Raw genomic sequence first — 19,501 nt, 5'->3', positions numbered from 1 at the left:
AGAACGAGTTCTTTCCTTATAAATATGCCTGAAATATGGAGTGTTGATGTGGTTACCAAATGTCATGAGAGACAAGACACTGAGAATGGAGCCATCAGTGTGGCCATGAGACAGTGATTGGTGAACGTGTTGACACATCCAAATGTGCACATATCCTCTCCTTCATTACTGAAACAGGAAATAATAATGTTCACCAGTGTATGAAATATGCCAAAATCCCACCCAGACATCAAGGCTGGCAACTTCAAATGCTATCAGCCAAAACCAGATTTAACCAGTGGTTGTGTGGTTGCCTGTTCTCCTGATGTGAAATTCCATCCTTCTAAGTCAACCATGCACAGTATGTAGGCATACATGGAACATGGGTCCTATGTGATATCACTGCCAACTTACCTGTTCCATTCTGAACCATACTGGTCTTTCAAAGAGAAGAGGAGCACAGCATCACGTAGAACTGTGTACTTCTCCTGCAATGCATCGATGTACTCCTTCTCAATTTCTCCAATCTCCACTGCACCAAGCACCACATAAGCTATGTTGTCAAAATGTTCCTGCACTTGACTTCGACTCTCTCTCCTCACCATGTGACATAGTTCCTTCACTGTCTAGATGAGATGAAAATGTTCACATTTTAGTATTTGAGTAAAGCCATCATACAATGTTAGGAAACTATTAATTGTTTCTACATGAGTGTTCCTTTCAGATCTTAGCTTCTTGGACCACTGTTCACACAAGCAATCAAATATACATCTTTCTTCTTATTATTTGCAGTATTAGATGTATAATAAACAAAACAGTAATGAGTTGGTGATCATTGTCACACAGTTTGAGGATTGTATGGAGTGTTAAATGTCCTCAAATCCCTGTTCATCAATACAGCACCTGCTACACTACACATCTTCATCCAGTCACATGGACCACATGGACCTTACTCACACAATTTCCTACACAAAAAGACAAAACAAAGAATAAACACCAGAAACAGACCTCCTCTACAAGTCATCATTAGGATCACATGTACTAAACTGCACACTACAACAGGATGCTCTTGAATGACCTAAACAGTTAAAATGGCTAGTTGCTTATGCCCTTATTCCACACAAATCTCACGAATTGCCACGAATTAACAAATTCAAGGATTTGTAGTTAAATTGTAATCAGTTCTTGAAGTTCATTACTAATTCTTAATATAGTCAAAGTTAGTTCTTGCAATTCTTGAGCAATCAGGATTTTGTGGCTAAAGCTAAAATTTTGGCCACAAACTCCCGTTTCAAAAAACTTTTTGTTAATTCATAGCAAATGCGTAGTGAATTCTTCGTTATCACATCTGAATCGTAATCAGTTTGTATGCATTCAGCCAGCAAATTGGGTTAATTGAGAGTTTAACATTGACTTCAGATCAATGTGAAAATGTGATCTTTTTTAGATCTTAGCTGCTGAGATTTGCCACAAATCCACAAATCAGCAAAATGTCAAGAAGTGTTGCAGGCAAGGGGAGAGGGAAGAGAACCTGGGAAGAGGGAGAAGATGAAGATGGAGAAGAAGGTGAAGGCATTTTTTTGAGTATCCATACCAGAACTCAGGAGGAAGGAAAGAGGGCAGGCAGCTGTTGAGATGACAGACCACCAACAGCAGATATAAACCAGATTCCAGTTCCTAATGCCCATGTCACCCACCACAGTCCAGAGCTTCCAGAGTGGCACCACCACCATCCAGGAACAATGAGTTCTGGGAAAACGGGCCCCAGTATCCAGTGACAACCACATCATCCACCACCATTCCCAGGAGTTTGACCATGATTGTGTCCAGCAAAGGGAAGGCCAGACGTAGGGCAATGGGGGTCCCTGCCCAAGTCCAAGAGCTGCACACCTGCAGGAACCATCTGGAGAATCTGTTTCAGATTCTGCAAAGTGGCTGCTGTGCCTGACATCTGAGTTCGTGGAATATTGGCATGCTTTCCAGAACCTCCAGAGTTATGTGGGTTTTTGATGGCTTTACACTTGCCATCCAAGGCCCCCAGGATATGAGGAACATTCTACCACTCTTGTAACTGCTGGGCAATGACCGTCCAGTCCTCCTGGGTACCTGGCAGTGGCATGACTTCATCTTTCAGCTACTGTGTGATAGCCTGACAGGCTTCCTATATACCATACCATTGTTGCTGCAGCCACATCAGAAGTCACACTGGAAGGTGTCAGACACGGTCTAACCCACCTTGGTCAAAGCAATCTTCTAGCAATCAACCAATTAGCAGCTGGTGTTGATACAGAAGTTCCAGGAGCAATATAAGAGCTGCTCTTTGCTGAACATCAATTTTGGAACTGATATCCAAACACGGATGTCAGCATCTCCCACAAATTGTGAAAAATAGTCACAAATCAATTTATTTGTACCTGACTTGTTCTTAACTGATTTGTAACTTCTTCCTAATGTTCATGCAGTATTTGTAATTTTGAATCATACTGAATTCTTGACAATATTTGTGTGTAAATTCCATGAATATTCATAGCTACATCATACCTGTATCGTAACTTAATTGTAGAGCATCACAAACTGAACCAGAAACTTTGCACAATTCCAGGAATGTTCATGAACCATAAAATTTATCATTTCATGGGACTTGCTGGATAAGAGGTCTGTAGGGAATAGGGCCTTCCTAGGACATGTCGCATGACCACATACTACTGACATGAGACTGTCACTTTTTACCAGTCATAACTTAGGTTTTCAAACAAAACAAATGCCACAAAACAACTCTATCTTATCAGACAAAATATGGCAAACATTTTCAGCTATAAATGGCATGTGATCTTTGTCTTTTAGGTTGGTCCTTTATGGCCTTTTATTCATTACATCCTCACCTTGTTTCATGGAACTTCAAGTGAAAAACAGATGCTTTCCTCAAACAACATTGATAACCTTGATCCTTGCAATGACTGATCATTGTGCTATCACTAGGACTGCCTCTTGGCATTTCGCTGCATCACATTAGTAGCAGACAACTTCTTCCATGTAATTTTGGTTAAGAAAACCTCCCTATGTTTGAATTATGAATTGCCTTTTCTTTCAATAATTCTGTAAATCATTGTTACACAAAGAATCAGGTTGTAAATGTCTTCACTGTTAAAAATCAAACTGAAACTGAAAACATATTTTCCCATGTTCTTTGGGTGCTTTACCTTATTGTGTAGATCTGACAACTTGATCTGGAATTCAATCTCTTGAGAATGCTGTAGATCAGCCAATATAGTGGCAGCAATCTCTCTGTCAGTGGGGTTAGTAATGGCCTGTTGTAGCTTGGCCTCTCGCTCAGCCCAGTACAGGCCCACTCCTGTAACACATCATGCATGTCACAGACAGTAACTGAAATCAGCTATGGACAGATGCAAGCACATCTTGTCTTTAAGCATCTTCAGTCGTATGTCTGAGAAACAATCCGTTTGTACATTGACAAAGCCCCTTCATCATTTTCACATGTGATGTGACACTTTAAATATAACTGACTACTGAAGTGCTGAGTGCAGTAGCTATTTATTATCATAGTCAGCCATCCTAACTGAGCCATACAACTGAAACTTAACTTAAGGAAACCAAAATCTATGGACAGTAAACTTCTTTACTGCAATGAGTGCCATGTTTCAGTGTAGACTCTAACAGTGCCAAAAAGCAAAGATGTCAGAACCTACCCAAAAATGTACCTGGTATTTAGTGAAAATAAGCACCATAAGACAAGTGAGTAAGTTTTCGCCCATCATGCTGTAGAACTGATTAAATGATTAAATGGTATCCTTCAAAGGTGCTGTGTGTGACTTTGTCCATCTTACAGAAGACATTCTACCATCATTGGTACTTATTACAGTTTTCCTTCCAATTCACACCATTTGTCCTATGTGCAGTAAGTGATAGTTATCAGTTAAACATGTAGTGTTGTGTATTCAAGCAGTTGACTACTACACTACCACCTGATCCACATGCCAACACAATTGTCATACCTATCATGCCAGTGTCCCAGTGTATCATGCCATGCTCACCCACCAAAACAGATGCTCCAGCAAGATGGTCAAATCAGATGATCAGAGATATTATCTATGCACTATTGATATTCAACATTTTTATCTCTTCTCATTCTCTTCCCACATAGGTTACTTGTCATATCTTCCTACAAACCTCTGTTCTAATACGCCTCTTTCATGGTGCGAGGGTTCTAGATTCGTGATTGTTTGCCATCTGCTTTAGTTGTGCGATCAGCGACATTCTTTCAAAAATAATCATTCATAAGGCCTTGGTAATTCTGTATGCATTGGGAAAACTAGAACCTCTTCCCCAACACGAGGCACAATGTTTCTTCTAGATAGAGCACATCAGTTAAATGGCGATTCAATGGCGTCTCAGTTGTTCTTGTTGACAACAGACAAGCTAGCCATTAAACTTGTGTGTCACATCAACACAAGTCATCAACTTGCTTAGGTTAGTCAAGCTAGATGTAAGGTGGTGTGTCATGCATTCTTATTGGATAGAAATAAGGGAGATAATTCGAGTTGCAATTATTTGCCGCTAGAGGATTTTATGAGAACCAGCAAATATGGTCGCATTAGAACAGAGGTTCGTAGGAAGATATGACAAGTAACCTCTTTGGGATCCAAATGATCCATGTCAAAACAGGATTGATGGGACATGAAGATTTGTATAGGAGAAGACACGCCTCCGAGGTTTTGGTAGACAATGTAAAACCAGAAGGGGAAGGAAATCCTGAGGGGTGGAGGACCAAAACCGAAGAGAAGTGTTTTCTGTAACGTATATACTGTCAGTGATGGGTAATTACAATGTAGACGAACATTCAACGAAGCTACATAACAATAACTGAAGTGCATGTAAAATCAATTTTATGACAGTAACTATAAGTAGATAATTTAACCCCACCACCTTCGTTGGTATGGTGGTCTTGCGGTAGAGCGTCTGCCTACAAATGTGAGAGTTGTGGTTCCAATCCTGCTACAGAAAACGGTTGTAATGTGAGTTAAATCTTGAACGATATTTTTCAACTGATTTCAGACATTCATGTATCATTTGAATGTTGATGTTCACATAAAGTAGGGAAAAGTAAAACCTGGGAAGCGGTCTTTCTAGCAAAGTGAAACCTAGGAAGTGGTCTTTCTAGCGAACAGTAAAACCTGTCTCTCCAAAACAAAATCCTCAAATGCAGTTATTCTGGGAAAACAAGAGATGACCTAATATATAGTGAGAAGCATATTTTAGGTTTATACAGGTCCTGTAAGTCCTTTTCTATACATCAGTATGTCATTCAAAGATTGTCTCTTGATGAAGGACTTGGTAGACATCTTCACTGATATTACATACCTTACAAAGTCTGTTTTGATGTAAAAGCAATACCTTCCCATGCATATCAATGAAAGATGAGTCAAAGACAATGGCACATGCTGTACAGAGACATGATACTGCAAAACTCCAATAATATGTGGGACTGTCATGGGATACTGCCAACACAGCTATGGGATGGTGGGGTTCGACAAATACTAAAAAATACACCTAGGTGCAATTTACCCAGATTTGAACAAATGTGTAGATGTCTTATAGAACCCTTTACAATTACCTAATATCACAATCATGTGTAGATGATATTGAGTTTGTACTTTGCACAAACTGGAAAGTAGTGAAGCTTCTCTCATTGGCTTCCCACAGGCTTTGGGTTTGCTAAAAATGTAGCATAATGGTTGACAAGGCTACTTACCTTGGTTTAGCAGTGGAGGTGCTTACTGTGATGTAGCAGTGGAGGTGCTTACCTTGGTGTTGTAGTGGAGGTGCCTACCTTGGTGTAGCAGTGGAGGTACTTATCTCAGTGTAGAAGTGGAGGGGCCTACCTTGGTGTAGCAGTGGAAGTACTTATCTCAATGTAGAAGTGGAGGTGCCTGCCTTGGTGTAGCAGTGGAAGTACTTATCTCAATGTAGAAGTGGAGGTGCCTGCCTTGGTGTAGCAGTGAAAGTACTTATCTCAATGTAGAAGTGGAGGTGCCTGCCTTGATGTAGCAGTGAGTAGTATATACAATGGGGGTTTTAAAACACTTTCAAGAAAAGTCTCTACAAAGCCTTATTTACTAAATAAGGCTTTGGTTGGGCCCTTAGCTCTTGCTACTATTACCCCTACTACTTAACGTGTGTTGGAGGTAACACTGTGCCTATGTCACGTTTATATCAATGAAACAGTTTAACGTGAACCGCCTACGATCACTTTGGTGTTCGTAATAAAGGCTTGCTGGGCTTTTTGTATCCCCTGTTCTAACTACTTTTTTTTCTCGTCCTCGCTGATAGCAGACTTACGAGACTTGGATCGAATATCTTGTTTCATTCCGTTATATTTTGTGAGTTCAGAGAGGATTGAACGAAACTCCTCTTCTGAGATCTTACTGTCAGAGAGTGCCATGGAAATACGCTCACTCACTGTGTTCAGCTTTGCTTCGGCCAGAACCCTGATCTCGTCGTGTTTCAATGCCTTACGATGCAGTCTGCGTGATACTAACTTAAGCGCCAACCCTGCCAACCCTGCCACCCCAGCTGTTATTTCAATACCTAGCACTATAGGTGCGGCCACGATGGTAGCTAACAACCCAACGCCTGCCGCCCCTAGTCCCATGCTGGTTACCATAAGGGTAGTGTCAGCCCCGTCCACGATATTGAAAGCTCTATGGTACTTTTTACATAGTGCTTTCCGCGTGTCACGGTCTTGTTCTAGTTGGCGTTTCACATCACATAACTGCCTCAAGCGGAACCCATCTACGGTTTCCAGTGTCTTCGCTACTTCCTCTACGACTGGGTACAGACCCATCCTATAATATATATTTTGAAAGATATTTTAATTGGGTTTCAGTTAAAAGTCTATTAATGAATTTGAAGTCTACAAGATCTAGACTATTAGTCAGGGTAATAGGTGAGAGGTTAATATACCTTTCTGTTGTAATAAAAACCCCACTGAGGCTTATTAAGCGGTTTATAGGACCCGTGTGATCCTGTTGTATAACAATACGACAATATTGGTCTTGGTGTTCGTCAAACCAGTGTATTGACACCCCGGGTAAAAATTGGTGTACTCTTGAGGTGTTTTCATTGTCTAAACCAAAGAAGACTTCTATGATGAGTGTGAAAGGGACTAATATTCTATCAAGATATCTGCTATAAGCATTATTGCTAAATGTTAATTTATTTTTTTTTACAGACTTTAACCTATTTTTTTCGATACCAATAGTTATCATGTATAATTCACTCTCCGGAATGAAATCCCCGGGCCAGATACCGTTATTCCTAATCTTAGAGACCAACTCCTCTTTTAATGTGATATAAGGTGAGGCGAATGTTAAGTTGATCAGCCATTTGGGCTCTTTAAAATCTGATAACGACACCTGTCTGTACACGTTGTCTTTGAAGTGCAGGATATATAAGGTGTCTTCCTCACCAGGCTGATCGAATCCCTCCGTATCTCCTAGGTCGTTAAGCGTAGTGTTGGGATGATGACTGGTCATTATTATACTATTACGATATAATTTCCAACTGGTTTTCTGATAATAATTCAGGGGTGAACTTCATACCCATGAAGTGTATGTTGTCAGGCAGGAAGATCTTGGTTAGTGATATCTTGTTTTCCACGATCACGTTGACCCCCTGCAGACTGGTGTTGGAGCCGACACTCACCCGCACGTAAACGTTGCAAACTTGATACTGGTGTCGTTTCACCCACCCGAGTTTGATTCCCTTCACGATCTCGACATCATTCCCCGATGGTTCCCCTAGGTATACTTTGATGATCAGTGTTGAGTTTGCCGGTAGACTCTCTAGTATACTGACCACGCCTTCGAATTCAGACACCAACTGTAATGTCACGTTTTGTATGGTCGGTTTACTCGATAGCATGTGGGCTGCCATAGTGTTGAGTGGGCTGACGACTACGCTACGTCTCTGAGTTGGGACGTAAGCCACGAGCAGGGTTCCATTGTTCACGACTTTGTTTAGGTGGTTGTCTTTGTTATCAGTGAACACGTAAGGGGAGCCGAGCCTAATATTGAGAAACCAGTCGTTATCGGGTAACAACACCCACTTGTCATCTTTGGTGAAGACGAGCATATATGGCTTGTTTCGGGCGACGGTAGTGCTCTCAATATCGTCTAAGTCGAACAGTTTACCCCCGAACGATGGGTATATTATCCAGTTACTACCGGTGTTGACAAGGGCGTACTTAGTGTTGATTTTTGCTCTTGTGGTATCTACTATATCACTTAGGGTTCCACCGGAGGGGACTTCAACGCGTTTGTAAATGTTGTTTTTCAGTTGCAAGGCGTACGATTTACCATCTACTCCGGGAGCGTCGAAACTGCGCGTGTCTCCAAGGTCGGAGATCCCGATATTGACGCATTTTTTCACTCCGGGCCCTTGTGCGCTGGTCATTTTACATGAAGCGTTAAGCTGAGGTATCCTATATTTACAGGATTATGATTTATATCTAACACCGATATTATCAGCTCAGGTATGTTGCCCTGGGTTAATCTCTTATACTGACGTGGTGAAAACGACTCGGTTCTACCGTCGTTGTATTTCTCAGTTTTCACCGGCACTGCTCTCAGTATAGTGGAAGGGTGACCTCCTTGAATGTTGTACGTTGTGCTCACCTGACCGAGATGAATGTACAGCTCTCGGTACGGTACTAGGTCGGGTAACTTCGTGCCTGTGACGGTTGTTGTTGGTTTTATCTCGTCAGGAGACATACCGAGTATCCTCGCTAATGGTCGGCCGAGTCTCAATGAGGTTCTTCCGTTGTTGATTAACACCACTGTACCGTTTGAGTCGTTCATCTTGAGTTCGGCTCCCAGGGGTTTGAAGACCTCGTCGTTTAGAGAGCACACGCTGTAGTAGCCGTCAGTTATCTGACTGCGAGTTCCACTGACGAACAGCTTATTGTTGCTGGCGTTGATGTTAGTCCATTGCGGTAGGTAGGTGATATCGCAGAGTGCGACTTCGAGTTGGCCTGACGTGTTATCGATCGCGTGCGTTAGCTGAACGGCCTCACCGCTCGTTATTCCTGGAAGTGTTATGTACATATTATAATATATAAATTATATATTATAATATGGACTTAGCACACTTGAAAATCGTGGTGGTAGGTAGTACGGGGTTTAAAACAACCTTTATTAATATCTTTGAAAACTATATCGTGTCCGTTAATAACGCGCAGGCGGTGGTAAACTGGAATCAAAACCCAATGCAGTTTTGGCAGAACCAACTCAACTTTGCTGTGTGGTGTGCGACGACAGGGTCGGGTGTGACACTAGACTACGGTATAGACGAACAGAGTAAGGCAGTCATTTTGTTTCATATTTATTATCAAACGAGACGAATATTGAAGGAAATAAGTGCTCCTCTTCCCCAAGATAAAGCGTGGAGTATGACGAATAACCCCTATGATAAATGCACTTATGAACGTGTTTGTGGGGAGTTTGAGATTCCAACGAATAAAGACTTTCGCCTTCCTGGTGTGAACCATGGTCTCGGTATAGTTCTCGTGTACTTCTACAGGTCCAGAACATATCAGGCCGGTTCTAAAGATGGTTCATACAACCCAAACCGTCATACATTTACAGGCCCCACAACGAATGAAAAGATCCATGTCAGCTGTATAAAGCAAACCAATCCTGATGCAGCCAAAGCCTGGACTAAAATGATCTCAAAAACATCGAAAGAATTCACTCGTGCTGGTACAATACGCTTGAACGACTCGATTCGAACGTACGTGTGGGCGCTGTTGGGTGCGCAGTCGATGACGCGTTCCAACATCCTCGGTAAGGGAACTGCTTACGACGCTCAGAAACAGTTCGTTGCCAACGTTGAGGATGCTATCAATTCTCCAGTTGATCTCCCGCGGGCCATCGACCGTTACCAAAACGTGTTAGAATACGCCAGATCGAAAGTCAATTACGTGTTTGGTGTGGGGCTGTACATGGCTCCGAGTGATATGCAACTGAGAGTAAAAAAAGTGGTGGGTTATAACAACAAAATAGTCATAGCCACAGCGGATCAAACGTTGGGTATCAACCCCGATATTAACACCCCCTATATCCCACACATCCCACCACGTGAAACGGGTATAGTGGCGCCACCCCCGGAGTCTAAAGTTCATGTGGGGGTACCCCCCACACACCCCAATATTCAGGCCTCCAATCATATTGATAGTAAAACGGCCCTGGTGGTTGGTGGGGTAGCTTTGGGGCTTATTTGGTTAAAAATTTCTTAGCCGCTAACGTACACCAGACCCGCCACGGCGACGATGGCTGCCCACAGGTTTTGACTGAACCACATGGCAGTTTTAGCCAGAGCGCCCAACAACCACGAGACGATGCTACCCAGGATGCCGGGAAGGGCTTCGGCGGCTTTACCAGCCAGTTTAGCTAGGCCTTCCCCGAGTTTTTTTATCCAGTCTTTAACACCACCAGCAGGTGTGGGGGGAACTCTGCCGCCGGCAGGCCCCACAGGGGTACCCCCTGTCAGTGACACCACCAGGGTTGATATGATGAAACCCAATGCAGTCAGAATGCTGGCGATGGTGATCCCTTGCTCCCGGAATAATATCCGAATCCTGTCTGCTAACGTGGTGTCTCGGTGGAGAACTTGATTGATGGTTTCCCGCACACGGTTGGTCTGGGATCTAAGCTTTTCTTTGTAGCCGGACGCTGTCTCCAACCAGGTCTGCCTTTCATCTTCCAAATTACGTATTCGTTCCTCGATGGTGGCTTTCATAGACTCGTCCTCAGTTTCACCGAGTTTTTCCTTTTCATAGGCGATGTGGTCGTCTATCTCACTCATTTTGGCTGTGCTTTTCCAGAGCTGACCACGAATGGTTTGCATCAACAGGTCCAACCCCTTCAGTTCCCGAAAGGTAATTTCGAGACCCGGGAAGGGCTTGTTCTTGTAGTCGGCCAACACCTTTTCAATATCATAAGTCATGTTTTGATCCGATGTGGCGTCCCTGATGCCTTCCAGACTTTGAACTAACTTCAGAGGATACTGCTTAGGTCGCGCGCCACCGTAATCTATGAAGCCTAGTTCATCGCGGACAAAGTTACTCCCATGTCGACTGCTCAGTGTTGATAAAGCAAGCGGTTCTCTCGTGCGTTTATGCACTAGATCGATCTCCGGGTGAGCCTTCAAACGCAGCGTGCCATTGCTATCGAGGGTAAACCTGGAATAGTTCCTTCCCAACGGCTTGAGTTTGGATTTATTTTCAACTGCGTTGTAATAATCGTCGACGGCGCCCTCCATGAGTGCGTCACCTGAGAATGAGGTCTCCTGGTCATCATTGAATGCCTGGGCACTATCGTCCCACATATCATCCATAGGTATGTCTTCATCCATTAGTATTAAAAATATATTTCATTTATATATAACAATGTACGGCAGAAAATTAGATCCTTTCAGAAGATTGAGAGAGCCATTAGGAGCCAGAGCCGTGCGCCAGTCGGTGACCATCACCAACAATCCCAGCAAGATAGACCAGAATCAAACTCTGCTGGTTAGATTTCCAAACCTTGGTGAGAATGACCTCATTGTACCAGGCACTGTTCGACTGGCGTTCAATATCACGTTGACCTCTGACAACGACAAACGCGAACTAGTGCGGAACGTGGGTCGAGCTATCATCAAGAAAACGACCGTCAAGATCAGCGGTAACGAGGTGCTGAGCATCGACGACAGCGACGTGTTTCACTGCTACGGGGATCTCTGGAAAAGCGAGGGAGAACGAGTCAATGATGTGTACCAGGGTATCAGCAAATCAACCCGGTCGCGCATAGGATATGCCTTCACGCCAGACCAGCTAGACAAGCTATCGGACGGTGAAAAGGCCATCGCTCGAGCATACGGGAATCGATTCTGCGTGCCGCTCGACTTCGAGTTGCTCACGGGACACGCGCCGTTTTACCAGGCCGCGCTGGGTGATAGGCTCGAATACGAGCTCACGTTTAACGACTATAGCAAAGTAGTGCGTACGCCGAACGGTGATGAGGCCAGTTATGCCATAGACAACATCTCTCTGGAGTTCGACATGGTCACTAGCCCGGAGCTGGCCAGGCAGGTTCGAAGCCTGTACTCTGGGAAGATGGCTATCCTGTACGATCGCGTACTGAGGCATAGATCAGTCGTGCGAGATAAGAGCGACACTGTGTGGAATATCAACCTGAACGTGCCGGCGCGATCGATGAAAGGTATCCTGGTCTTCCCCGTGGAGGATTACGAGCCATTCCGGAGGGACAGCGAGAAGTTTTTCAACCCCGAGATTGAAAAGGTGGAAGTGACCATCGAGGGCGTGCCCAACCAGCTGTTCAGTCATGGTATGAGACCACACCAGCAGTGGGATGAGATAAAAAAGCTACCACTGGGGGATTACATAACAAAGGACCTGGACCTAGGCTCCGTGCAGATCGGTGAATACCTGACCACCAAGTACGCCCTATGGTTGGACATGCGATCCACGGATGATGATAAACTGCACGGTAGCGGGCGCCGTATAGATAACGGCAGCGAAGGGATAACCATCCAGATTACTAAGAAGGCTCAACCCGCTGGTAAGTTGAAATTATATCTGTACGTTATTATGGACGCGCAACTTAATATAGACAATGGGAGATTCGTGCAAGCCATCTATTGACCTACCCACTGACCCACACTGCGCCATAGTGTGCGGGCAGACTGGCTGTGGGAAGACCGTTTTCGTGTTGGATATGTTGGAGGGTTACTACAAGGATGTGTTCGATAACATCGTTATCATGTGCCCTACTCTGAGCATGAATAAAACGTACGCGTGACCTTGGGTGATGACGGACCCGGACGTACACAAAATCGACCCTGGAACACGCCTGCAGGACTGGTTGAAAGCTCTTCACGAGAAATTTAAAGGGGAACCGACGCTGTTTATACTGGACGACTGCAGCGCTAATCGCGAGATAACGCGAGATAAGAGAGACATGCTATCGTACCTGGCCTTCTCCGGCCGGCATGCAAATCACAGCGTCTGGGTGCTAACGCAGAAGTTCAACTCGGTGTTGAAAGACCTCAGGGAGCAGACGCGATGGGTGGCCTTATTTCACTGCAAGGACAGGGATTCGTTCGAGGAGTGTTTGAGAGAGAACGATGTGATGAGCAAATTAGAACGGGAACGGGTGAAGAAACAGCTCGCTGAAACTAAACACGCTAAGCTCGTGCTCAAGACCGACCAACCAGTAGCATATAGGGTGTGCTAAAGCTAAGCAAAGCTAAGCAAAGCTAAGCAAAGCTAAGCAAAGCTAAGCAAAGCTAAGCAAAGCTAAGCAAAGCTAAGCTAAAGCTAAGCAAATGCTAAGTATAGCTATGATATTTGAAGTGTTTGTCGTGTGCAACTTAACCTTCATTTCTCTGTGTTTTGTCTGCATCGGGTATTATATAGTTAAAACTAAATCTTACTTGTTATATTATAAGATGGAGTGTGAGGAATTGCTCGAACAATTGTTGGTGGAGGGTTCCCCCACTGATGATAAGCGAGAGAAACTGGTGGCGTTGGCTGTTGGCGGCAAAGCCAAACATTACTTTGGAGACTACACTCCGGATAAAATTCACAAAATGTCAGCCGAAGAAATCGATAAGCTGTACGCTAGATACGAGTCCCGGCTCGGAGCAGAAATGACAAAGACAATAGGATCGGCTATGACCCAGATATACACCGGTATTGTATCATACTTCCTTCCCATTCCACCAGAGCGCCGACTTTACCTGTGGGAGGACCTCGAGAAAGACCCTTTTATCGAACACGCCGTGAGTTCTATCAGCTGCGGGCTGTACCACAAATATGGTATGTTGTTGGCTCCAGTGATGGCGGCGATTATCACGGCAAAGCATTGTCAATTTGAGAGAAAAAATAATAATAATAGTATAGATGGATGCTGCTCCCGAGGTGACGGAAGTGACCCCCTCACAGGAACCAGTGAGGGAAACCCCTCCCGAGGTGACGGTGGAGACCAGGGAAACAGTAACCAGGCAGAAGAATCCTAAGAGAGTAGCTGCCGGTAAAAAACGGTGGTGTAACCAACATAAAATTATCAACCCCCGACTGTTGTTGGCTGTAGGTGCTTCCATGGTTATAACATGGTTATACGTGGGAGTACCCTCCCACAGTGAGGTGGTACCCCCCAACAGTGAGGTAACCCCCACTGTCGACCCGCATATCATGTTATAATTTAAAATATTTTTATATATACATAATGTCTGAGGGGAAAACGTTCGTCAACGACGCATACCACGCCACAGTGGTCGCCAGTCTAGCAGTAGGGTACGCTCGGTTGACTAAAATGGTGCTTAAACAACCAACTATCAAGCTAGATTTCAACCTGCAGGATATGGGTATGCTCATAATGAACCTTGGTATGGCGATGGCCACAAAAGACATCCTAGTAAAACAAGGGATAATACCTGATAATATAATGAAATAAATATAGGATGGCCACGATAGCTATGATGGTCGGTGGGGCGTTAGTGAATGCCCTGGCATTTTCCGGGAGTAATTTCCTCTTCTCGAAACTACGAGATGATCACGCGGCTGAAATACAGGAAGAAAGGAAGCGGCACGATCTCGCTACTGAGAACTTACAAAGGGCACAGGCCGAGTACGCTAAAAAACGCCTCCAGAGGATCGATTTTATTAACGAACAACTCCAGCGTGAAAACCATGCCGTTCAAACATTCAACGATGTTGATGAAGCAATGAAAGAATACTACCTACTAACTGGTAAACGATTGGAACCGCTCAATAAACCCACACTCGCTCAGTACTACACACCATCCAAGGGACAAATGAATCGTGAACTGGGCTTCATAGTGTTGGGTATAGCAGCTACTGCGTTGGTTGCGAAGCAATTAAATTAAATACCTATATAAGTAAACATGAGACCCGCTCCATACCGATGCGAATACATACTTATGGGGAAGACCGAGGCCTGTGGTAGGAAATGCAGGAATCAGGGGTTCTGTTGTTTCCATATGGGAAGTCCTAACTACACGTGTTCTGTGTGTGGTATCGGGGTTAAAGGACACTACTGTCTATGTAAAGCTCACGGAGCGAACGTAGTCAGACATCAACTCATCTACGAGAATAAAAAGGACTACATAAAAGAACGTAGGCGACTGCTCAAGATAGACTCCAAATAAATATTTTACTCATATACCACATATTTTTTATCAAGGGTTACCTCCCTTTACTGTGACCCAATTAGACATTGGTTATGTTAGGTGTAAACACTATGACTACTGTACGCGAGCTTAAGCGGGTCGCAAAACAGAGAGGTGTGATCGGGTATTCTCGAATGCGGAAGTCAGCATTGTTGAGATTACTAGGTTTAGAAGCCCCTCCTACGGTAAAACAATTAAAAGCTCAAGCAAAACAGCTTGGATACACGGGTTATTCAAACCTGCGGAGAGCCGGGTTAGTCGAATTGTTATCACATGCCCCCGTTCCCACTGTAAAACAACTGAAAGCCGAGGCACACGATTTGGGGTTAGACGGGTATTCCCGTATGAGAAAACCACAGCTTGTGAATTATTACGACAGAATAGAGCTATTGACCTACAGTTCGTGCGCACTGAGCGCGCTGTAGGCAACTATTTGAGAGGTTGGCGCATGCACGTTGATAGAAACATAGACATTACAGATATCAAGCCTCTGATAGCTGATAAGGTCAACCAGGAACTAAATAACCTAGGAAGTATCAAGTTTCAGATCACAGTGAAAATGTCGCTCGATAAGCAGGTTGGGAGTACCACTGAATATGTTCAGCCTTACTTCCGAGGTAAACAAGAGGTCGTCACACATACAGAGACCATTGACGCATCAATCGATACCAGTTTTCAGCAGATACGAGAATACCTAGAACGCTACACACACTTGGGGTCCAGGTGGGCTGTAGATAAAATCGATAATGTCTATCTAGACATAGCTAACTACGCGCCATTCAGAGGCAGGTCATACCTAGCCTTGCCTCCCTACTATAGGAACAAACATGCCATAGTAAACGTTAAGAATAGAGGAAACGATTGCCTGAGGTTAGCTATCAGGTCAGCCTTATTTCCAGCTGGCACTAATCCGAACAGGTCTTCTAATTATCCTCAGGAAGATGGGCTCAACTGGGATGGTATAGATGAACCCACCCCCATATCCCAGATCACTAAAGTAGAAAAACAGAATAATCTGGCTATAAATGTCTTTGGGCACGAAGGTAACACAACAATAGTACACAGGGTCAGCCCAGTGAAGGATCGCCAAGTTATCAATATATTCATGATCCAGCGAGGTGACAAGTATCACTACATATGGATAAAACACTTTAGCAGGCTGTTGTATGACCAATCGGCACACAGAGAAAAGACCCACTTCTGTGAACGATGCCTACATGGCTTCACACGAGCTGATTTATTAGAATCCCACCGGGAGGATTGCCAAGGTGTGGGGCAGACGGCCATACGAGTCGACATGCCTAAGGAAGGTGATAATATCCTAAAATTCGGTAACCACAAGAACCAAATGTCTGTGCCTTATATCATATACGCCGACTTCGAAGCCTTAGTTGTGGGGGAATCCCCCAGTGGTGCCGCCGGCGAGGCTCCCAGTGGTAGCTTTACCCACAAAACACAAGAGCATAAAGCCTGTGGGTTTGGATACATTGTCGTCCGTTGTGACGGGGAAACGAAAGCTCCGGTAGTGTATAGGGGCCCTGACGCGGCTGAAAGGTTTCTAAAGTGTTTGCAGGAGGAAGAAAAAATTATTAGGAATGCATTGTATAGAATCGCTCCCTCACGCTAGTAGCACTAACTGTCACGTGTGTGACTCACCACTTAACGGTGATTCGGTGAGAGATCACTGCCACATAACTGGTAAGTATAGAGGCGCCGCTCACAGCGCGTGCAACCCCAAGCTTAAAATCAACCCTAAGACAATAAACATCCCCGTTGTCTTTCACAACTTGAGAGGGTACGACTCACACTTGATCATGCAGGCCATCGCGAAAATCGATGGTAATATAACGTGCATCCCCAACAACATGGAGAGATACATCTCCTTCAGCTTAAACGGACTTAGGTTCATTGACTCGTTTCAGTTCCTCCTGTCGTCACTCGACAGTCTGGTCAAGGCCAACAATACCTTCCCTATCACCGATCGATACACAGACGCCGAGACTAGACCCCTGCTTATGAGGAAGGGTGTGTACCCCTATGAGTACATGGATAGTTGGGTCAAGTTCACCGAGACCAGACTACCCCCTATTGACTGCTTTTATAGCAAGCTGAATGAGGCGTCCGTCTCACGAGATGATTACTCGCACGCGACTAACGGATGGATTAAACTGGGTTGTAAGAACCTGGGTGATTATCACGACCTGTACTTGAGGACAGATGTACTGCTGTTAGCCGACGTGTTTGAGACGTTTAGGCAGACGTGTTTCAAGCAGTATAAACTCGACCCCGCATGGTATTACACCAGCCCAGGTCTGTCGTGGGACGCCTTGCTTAAAAAGACCGGAGTTAATTTGGAATTGCTCACAGATTACGACATGCACCTATTCATTGAGAAAGGCTTGCGAGGTGGGATTTCCATGGCATCCAAACGATACGCGAAAGCAAATAATCAATACGTGAAAGGTTACGATCCTAACAAGCCAACCAATCACATTCTCTACCTCGACGCAAACAACCTGTACGGCTGGGCCATGAGCCAGTATCTACCTACAGGGGGATTCGAATGGGTACCCCACGTTGATGTTATGGGGGTTGCACCAGATTCGAACAAAGGGTATATCCTCGAGGTTGACTTAGAGTATACCAAGGAATTACACACATCGCACAACAGCTACCCCCTGGCCCCCGAACGTATGAGAGTTAACCCAGACTGGATGTCTGAGTACCAACATAACTTGTTAGGTGGGCGTGTGACAGACGTTGAAAAACTCGTGCCTAACTTAATGAATAAGACCAAGTACATCGTTCACTATCGCAACCTACAGCTGTACCTGTCGTTGGGTATGAGGCTGACCAAAATACACAGGGTGCTCATGTTCGACCAGAGCCCATGGATGGAGCCCTACATCAGAATGAACACAGACCTACGAAAAAAAGCCACCAGTGATTTTGAGAAAAATCTCTACAAGCTCATGAACAACTCGGTGTTTGGTAAGACTATGGAGAACCTGAGGAAACGCGTGACCGTGAAGCTGGTTCGGTCGAGTGAGGAAGACAAGCTCAGGAGATTGATAGCCAGTCCGGCATTCAACCGTAGTAAGATATTCACAGACAACCTGGTTGCCCTACACATGAAGAAAAGCCACATAAAATTCAACCGGCCTGTTTACGTGGGGATGAGCATCCTCGATTTATCCAAACACCTGATGTACGACTTTTACTACAACGAGCTCAAGAAACAGTACGGTGACAGGTGTGAAGTGCTGTACACTGACACGGATTCCCTGCTGATGGAGATTCGAACCGAGGACGTGTACGAGGACATGAAAAAACACCTCGATTTATACGACACCAGCGACTACCCTAAGACCCATACCATACACAGTACTGTAAATAAAAAGGTCCTAGGTAAGATGAAGGACGAGTGTGCTGGCACGCCCATAGCCGAGTACATAGGTTTAAGACCTAAGATGTACTCCATACTGAAAGCCGACAATAGTGAGATCCGGAAGGCTAAGGGGGTTAAGAAGTATGTGGTGAAACAACACATCAAACACGCCAGATTCAAGGAAGCCCTGTTCAAGACCCGTACCTTTAGGCATAAAATGAACACACTTAGAAGTGATGGGCATAAGATATACGGACTGACTATAAACAAGATGTCCCTGTCGCCTATGGACACGAAACGTTGGATAGCTATTGATGGGATAAACACATACGCGTATGGACATGAAAAAATTTGAGGCTATTTACTACAGCCCGCGTGGGTACTGGAAAGGAGCTAGCGCAGTAGATAAGCTAGCTAAAATAGCGCGAGTACCCCCAGAGGAAGCCAAAGCGTGGCTTGAAAAACAAGCCCTGTGGCAGATCTATTTGCCGGCACCACGCTACGTGCCTAGAAGGAGGTTCGGTATTACCATACCTAATAGCGTTCACCAGGCAGACCTACTGTTCCTACCCCACGACAAGAGGTACAAGTATGCCTTAACCGTAGTGGACGTAGCCAGTCGTTACAAGGAAGCCGAACCCTTGACCACGAAAGATTCGGCCCAGGTAGCCAGAGGATTCGAACGTATATACAAACGCAGCCCGCTGACGTGGCCAACAGAGATGCAAGTTGACCCCGGACAGGAGTTCATGGGTGCCGTGTCACAACTGCTAGCCAAACACGATACAAAGGTCAGGCATGGCACGGCCGGAGCCCATCGCAGCCAAGCCATAGTTGAGAGATTTAATAGGACTTTGGCTGAGC

The 19,501-nt window shown here is 44.8% G+C and overlaps 1 protein-coding gene across 1 annotated transcript in view; it reads right to left on the bottom strand.

Annotated features, from left to right (window-relative positions):
- LOC137295791 (ciliary rootlet coiled-coil protein 2-like) overlaps window positions 1-19,501 on the bottom strand; it is a 205,512-nt gene that overhangs the window by 146,591 nt on the left and 39,420 nt on the right. The window contains exons 9-10 of the mRNA XM_067827340.1: window positions 3,180-3,331; window positions 394-605 (exon numbers count right to left, since the gene is read on the bottom strand). Of these exons, the coding sequence (XP_067683441.1) occupies window positions 394-605; window positions 3,180-3,331 (364 nt within the window). The remainder of the gene's footprint in view (window positions 1-393; window positions 606-3,179; window positions 3,332-19,501) is intronic.

Source organism: Haliotis asinina, chromosome 9 (genome assembly GCF_037392515.1).
Source record: "Haliotis asinina isolate JCU_RB_2024 chromosome 9, JCU_Hal_asi_v2, whole genome shotgun sequence".
NCBI lineage: Eukaryota > Metazoa > Mollusca > Gastropoda > Lepetellida > Haliotidae > Haliotis > Haliotis asinina.
Note: the sequence above shows the minus strand (reverse complement) of the source record. Positions and strands in the feature narration are given on the sequence as shown.